The sequence below is a fragment of the Zeus faber genome (assembly GCF_960531495.2).
Source record: "Zeus faber genome assembly, chromosome: 5".
Lineage (NCBI taxonomy): Eukaryota > Metazoa > Chordata > Actinopteri > Zeiformes > Zeidae > Zeus > Zeus faber.
Window position 1 is genome coordinate 7,990,314 of NC_137192.1, and position 6,912 is coordinate 7,997,225.

Genomic DNA, 6,912 nt, shown 5'->3' on the forward strand with positions numbered 1-6,912 from the left:
AACTTTTATTCCTAAAATAATTGAAATAATATTAACTCTGTTTCTCACCACAGTCGTCTGAGGGGTGTGATTTCCACGCCGGTCATAAGGACCTTCGGCCGAGGAACCAGGTACCACATTAGAGGCTACAAGAGCCAGGGACCATTTCTGGTAAGTAGGTCATTTATGATATTGGCTCAACCTTAAAATTGTATCCATTTTTTTTTCAAGCTGGTGAGAAAATTCCATATTATTATTATTATTATCCCTATTGTTATTGATGGGATTTTTATTCTAATTATTCTCCTTGTCATTTTTCGGCGACAATTGAAGCGGGAATTAGTGTAAAACCAATGAGATTTTACCAGAAGTAGCAGAATGTTTGTGCATCGCTGATATTCCAAGGTTCTACAACTTGTGGTTGGCTGGGGGAATGAGATGAGATGAGTTTGTGTGTGTGTGTGTGTGTGTGTGTGTGTGTGTGTGTGTGTGTGTGTGTGTGTGTGTGTGTGTGTGTGTGTGTGTGTGTGTGTGTGTGTGTGTGTGTGTGTGTGTGTGTGTGTGTGTGGTCTGCTTTGTGACATGTGACATTTTATCTCTTCTGCCCTTTTTGTAAATAAGCACATTCCATTCGCATCTAGCCCGGTGCCATGTCCCTCCTTATTTTGCGAGATTCGAGCCAGTTGTATCTAGGGTTGAGTACCGAAACCCGGTGCTGATGTGGCGCTGGTTCCTATAAGATCGGTGTCTCGGGGACCCAATCGCAATGCAGAAATACCGGCCCGCTGGAGCACCAGAAATCGTATTTTCACCGCCATCGCAAAATGACCATGCGTGATAAACACATTGCAAAATACTGAAACACGATGAATAAGAAAAATCGTTTTATTTACAGGCGGCATGCATAGATAGCTGGCAGAATTTAAATGTTGACATTCCTTACTCACCCCAAGTCAGTCAAATACATTCAGTGTTTGTGTCCTCACACATGGGGTTCGCTTGCAGCTCCAGAGCAACGGGTCTGAATCGTGTCTTAGTGTTTATTATTATTATCATTATTATTATCATTATTATTATTATTATTATTATTATTATTATTATTATTATCATTATTATTATCATTATTATTATTATTATTATTATTATTGTTATTACTATTATTACTGGTATTATGTGGCCTTACTTGCAGGCTTTTGGGGCAGACTTGCTTCAGCCTCGGTGCGATTGTCAAATAATCTCTCTCCAGACAAAATAAAACCATCATTTTTTTAGAACGCACTCATCGGGCTCCTAACAATTTAATATCACTTGGCACATTTGGAGATGGGTTGTATGGAGTTTTCTGATGCTGCTGCCTTAAGCGTAGGGACAAGTATGTGAAGTAGTTTGGTTTAACTGGGCTTTCTGCATGTCGCCCCCTAATTATCAGCGCGAACATCTGAAAACGTGTAGTATTGTATGTAATCTCAAGGAAGCACAGAAGATCTAAAATGTGAATATTTTAGAATTTTCGTATTTAGTGAAAAACAAAAGATTTGCGGTTACCTGCCTTAATACTTTTTTCAAAAGCTGTTTAAAAATTACATACCTAACTTTTGTTTGCTTCCATAATGTTGGAGCGGTGTTTCTCTACTTGTCGTAATAGATAATATACATAATTTAAAACTAAATTTTTACATTGAAAAGTTGTTAATGGTCCCCTTTTTTGTGTTTTTTTCCCCATGTGTTTATATGCTGTAATTATTGTCATTAAGGGCTTCTTGTATAATTGTACTCAATAGATATCTGTTCACAGGAAATCATTCATCATAATTGGGAAATTAACTGACGCTTTGATTTGACTTCTCTCTATTCCACTACCAAGATTTCACGGCAAACGTGGTCATCTCACTTTATTTTAATGTACAGTATAGGTATAATTATTTGTCGTGCCTTTTCTGCTCTAGTATGGCCCTTCAACGCTTTCAATTTGTTTCAAAGTTGAGTGAAGTTTTAAGTCTTTAAACGTATTCTTGATATAAATAGTTTGACATAATTGTTTGATACCTCAAAAATAGCTAAATATGACTTAAAACAGATTTTAAATACATTTATATTTAAATAACTTTTGTACCAAACGTGTCATGAGAAATGATGAGTCAAAACATCTTGTTGATAGTTTAATTTAAAGTGTTACTAGTAAAAATAAAAATGTTACTAGTAACAATGGGGGAAAAGCACTAGTCACGAATGAATAAGTACTAGTACTCAATTAATAATGACTAGTGAATTTCAAATACATAATAGTAACAATGGTAATAGATACTAGTGACAATGGGATTAGATACTAGTTGGAGGAAAATATTTGATATCTTAAACATGGAGCCCCATAGGATTCACTGACAAAATTGTCCAAATTGTTGCTAGTAACAATTGAAATAATTACTAGTATCTAATAAATAAGTACTAGTATCTAATACATGTTGACTAGTAAAACTAAAATAGTTACTCGTTGCTCTTCCAACTGTTAGTAGTAACTAAGTCCTAGTAACTTTTAAAAAGTGACTAGTTTGCCCTATGGATTAAATGTTAAACGGGACCTATTTCAAAAAAGTCACTTTTTCCCAGTGCTTGTGTGATCATACATTTGGCTCTCTGTTGGACCTACTAATACCTCTGTTCTACTGCACGAAAAACCTGCTAACATCTGGCTATTGTCTTCAGTGGGAAAGGTTACAATCGACATTCAGTTCCGGGGCAAATGACACTGCAGTATTGAAAGAGGTTTTTATCGACTCCAGCTTCGATCGGCAGTGATGGAAAATAGACAGATTGGTGCCTAAATAGACAGGAATGTCCATGTGTCATTCGATCATTTCATATCTGGTTAAGAATCCAAAATCAAAATCAGATATTTTTTCCCGTCGGAGCGGTCCCGACGGAGCGGCCCCGACGGAGCGGCCCCGACGGAGCGGTCCCCACACTCAAAACATTTCATGGTCCCGCATGCAGGAAAAAAGTTAATAACCTCTGATTTTGATTTTGTATTCTAAATCGGATATGAAATGGACCAATGATATTCCTGTCTATTCACACGCCAACGTCAGGAACTTCTACGTCATTCGCATCCGATAAAGGGGTGGGTGAAAATGAGCGTGTCTGCCCGGGTGCTGGTATGTTTCCATCACTGCCAATCGAATCCTCCATCTGCTTCCTCCATGCAATTAATAAAAAAAATTATATTTTTTATATCAATCGAGAGTTTTTATTTAAGCCATTGTGCAATGTGCTATTCTCCAGAGAAAACTGCTTTGACCGGCTCTGTGATAGTGTAGTGAAGTTTGCAAACGATTCAAATATTTTCAGTGAAACTGAACTGAATCACGTCCTGAAACAATCCCTTCATCAGTCAGTTCAGTTGAGCTCTGTCAGTTGCAAGTATCCCTGCGAACGAATCAGTGATTCAGTGATTCAGTGAATCACTGATTCGTTCGCAGGGACAACCTCACCACTGCTATGGAGCTTGTAGAAGCTGTTTTCTCTACTCATGCTCAATCCCCATTGGCTCACAGAACTAGGGGCCTCAGGAGGGAGGCGACACAGGCTGAAACAGTGCGTCAGGAACAGGAGGGGTTTTGAGGCATGTTAGAATGGCTAGAATGTATAATCTTTGAGTGGTATTTTCAGCAAAAAACCTGAAAGACATGTTTTGGGCACCTCAGAGGGCTATATGAACTTGTTGAAAATAGATTTGATAGGTCCCCTTTAAAACAGCTTTTCATATACGTGTGAACAGGGCCTAAGCCAGCCTGACCAGTCTCTCACCCAGTGGTTGAAAGAAGGCAAGCTTCCAGTCAAGCACAATGAGCCGGGTGAAGGGTGAAGGGTGGCTACTGTGTCAGACTGGCCACCTGATGGAATCCCAGCAATCCGAGCACAAAGTAGTCAACTTCTCTCTTCTCCACGTCGTTGCTGTCTTCTAGGGAAAGCCCACTTATACCTCGGGACTGGACGCCGTGAAGGAGCAAAAGAAGCCCAAGCAGCAGCAGCAGCAGCAGCAGCAGCAGGAGGAGGAGAAGGAGGAGAAGGAGGAGGAGGAGGAGGAGGAGGAGGAGGAGAGAAAATCTGGTTCCGCCGCGGAGAACGGCGTGGGGGACGATGTCGAGGAGGCAGCGGGCCGGCCCTGTGGCGAGGAGGACCAACGCGGAGCTCCCATCCAACCCCAAAGTGCCTTTAGCAGCAACTCCAAGACGTGCAATACTAACCCTCACTTACATGCACTAAGCATAGATGGCGGCGGCGGCCATAGAGAAGCAGTCGTCGTCTTTAACCAAGAAGAGTAAAAGCCTATTTTTTTTTTTCTAGAGGATGAAAGAAGGTACAGTGTCAGGAATATCTGGAGAGTGGGGGAAAAGTCTGCGGTTCAACGCACAAAAACTAAGAGTAAACAAGATGAATTGCGGATCCCTCTCATTGAATACAACCGGCGTGTTAAATGAGTGCAACCGTCGTTCACTCCCTCATCGCCAACACTTATCATACTAAAACGAGCAGTTTCCGGAGCATAGCTTTGGAAAAAACCCTTCTCTTTGTATAAGGCTGAGGTCTTCTGTTGTCACCCTGACCGCTCGACGAGTAAAATGAACCAGTTATTGGCATAATTCTTCCCCAACCCCCCCGGGCCACCACTGCTTGTTTGAGTTTGGTTCAAAAATTAACTGAGAAACAACAAACAATCCAAAAAAAACCCATTTAAATGCAAAATCATCCTGCCAAAAAAAAAAAAAAATCTGTTTCTTTTCATCAGGATTATTCGTAAATGTGGTTTCTTGGATCAAACGTAGAAACTCTCGTACCGACGTTTCAACAGAAACATCTGCATGGTTCCTAGTTTTAAGAAGTGTGTAGCTATTATGCATGTTGTCCTTTATCTTCAACCTGAAAAAAAAAGATCCCTGCACATTTCGCAACCTCAAAAAAATAAAAAAGCTAATATCAAAAATATAGTCCATGAAAAGGTGTTAACTGTCTGGGGGGGGGTTCTTTTTGTGATATTGACCTGTCGCATTCGATGCCGAAAACAAGAAATGATCCCGCCACCTCGGAGGTGGGATCACACTCAACGTTACTGTTCTCTGTTGCTGTTTTAACGCATTAGTCAAGTATCCAGGAGTGAAAGGAAAAAAAAACAAAAAAAAAAAAAAAAAAACCTGGGGGGCGGGGGGAAAAAAAAATGTGTGAAAGTGTAAAATCACCCCTTCTACTAGCCTCGCTGAGGGCAGCCGCTTTACCTCCCAAAATAAGAGTTGAATCCATTTTTGAGACTTTAATTTAGTGTTTTCAATCATCTTACTTCCTAACCAGCCGTTGACTTTAACATCTCTACTTAATTCTCCCGAGCTTTTTCTCCATCTTTATTAGTGATCATGAATATGGTGTATTCCCCTGTCCCCCAGTCCCCTGCAAGAGCTAAATAGGTTATCTTCTACGTAAGTTGGTCCGACTTTCTGCTACGGAACGAACTGCTGTCGGTTTGGATTGAATGCTGATGGATTGTGGCGTGGTGTGATCTGAAGGCAATGCAACTTACAATGCTTAATAAAAGTCTATTCTTTTAGTATAATTATTGTGGTTTGCTTGGGGTCTTTGTCCATTTTAAACGTTTTCTTCTTGTCAAAATGTAAATGTGTGTATAAATATATTGTGTGTGTGTATATATATATATATACACACACTTATACGTACAAACATATACACAGTATGTGTGTGTGTGTGTGTGTGTGTATATATATATATATATATATATATATATATATATATATATATATATATACACATACACACACACAGTTATACGTACAAACCTATACACAGTATGTTTGTGTTTGTTTGTGTGTGTGTGTGTGTGTGTATGTATATATATATATATATATATATATATATATACATACATACACACACACACACACACACACACACACACACACTTATACGTACATATACACAGTATGTGTGTGCGAGTCTCCGCTATATATATATATATATATATATATATATATATATATACACACACACACACATACACACATACGTATGTGCGTGTATACATATGTGTCTATGTATATGTTTTTTGAATATATAATTGGGTTTCTTTTTACCAAAGAATCGCGGATTACCACTTTAATGTAACGTGGTGCGAGCGCAAACGCAAGCGCAGAGAGGCATCCGACGGGGCTGTGGGAGATCCTGGCCGCCACCGTCTGGGAATGGGAGTTTGGAGACGAGGGCGATCTGATTAAAACTGTTACGTATTGGAATCGGGGGAGAGAGAAAAAAAAACCCCACCACAACGTAACGCAATGGTCCGTATCTGCGGAGTACACAATGGACGCCGGCGGCCGCTTTCCCCTGTGCTGACGGTGGTGTAAAGCCCCTACACGCTGCCCGGGCTGACGGTCTGAGCGCTGTTCCGTCTGGGACACACACGGAGGGAGAGAGCGAGAGGGACACGGAGCTGCGGAGGATCCAGGGAAACCCGGGTGAAATCGCTGCAATGTGGAGCCTCGGAACACTCATTCATCGGATTTGAGGACGATATTTTTTCGTTTGTTTCGCGCGCTGACGCAACATTCCTTTTCAGTTTTTTGGGTTTTTTTTTTTTGTTGTTTTTTTGTTTTTCTCGCAACGCAAGGATACCTTTTCTTTTTCTTTTCTCATGCTTTCTGGACGTCTCGATCGCTGTGCAGTCACCAGGGGGCACGCATGCAGTGCACAGGATAGGACACACACACACACAAAAAAATGCATTTCAAGGAAAACCCCCTCGTTTCTGCAAGATTTAATCCGACCGCGTCGGGGATGGATCCGAGGGAATAATAACAATAATAATAAAAAATAACAACAATAATAATTATTATAATAACAAGGGGGTTGATGTGCAGCAGCGGGACTGCC

The 6,912-nt window shown here is 40.4% G+C and overlaps 1 protein-coding gene across 2 annotated transcripts in view; it reads left to right on the top strand.

Moving 5' to 3' along the window:
• Positions 1-5,581, top strand: part of LOC307231081 (constitutive coactivator of PPAR-gamma-like protein 1 homolog) — a 31,803-nt gene extending 26,222 nt beyond the window's left edge. For both annotated transcript variants that reach the window (XM_080001636.1, XM_080001637.1), the window contains 2 exons: positions 54-150; positions 3,942-5,581. In XM_080001636.1, coding sequence (XP_079857762.1) covers positions 54-150; positions 3,942-4,301 — 457 coding nt within the window. In that variant the 3' untranslated portion in view covers positions 4,302-5,581. The remainder of the gene's footprint in view (positions 1-53; positions 151-3,941) is intronic.
• The last annotated feature ends 1,331 nt before the right edge of the window (positions 5,582-6,912 follow it).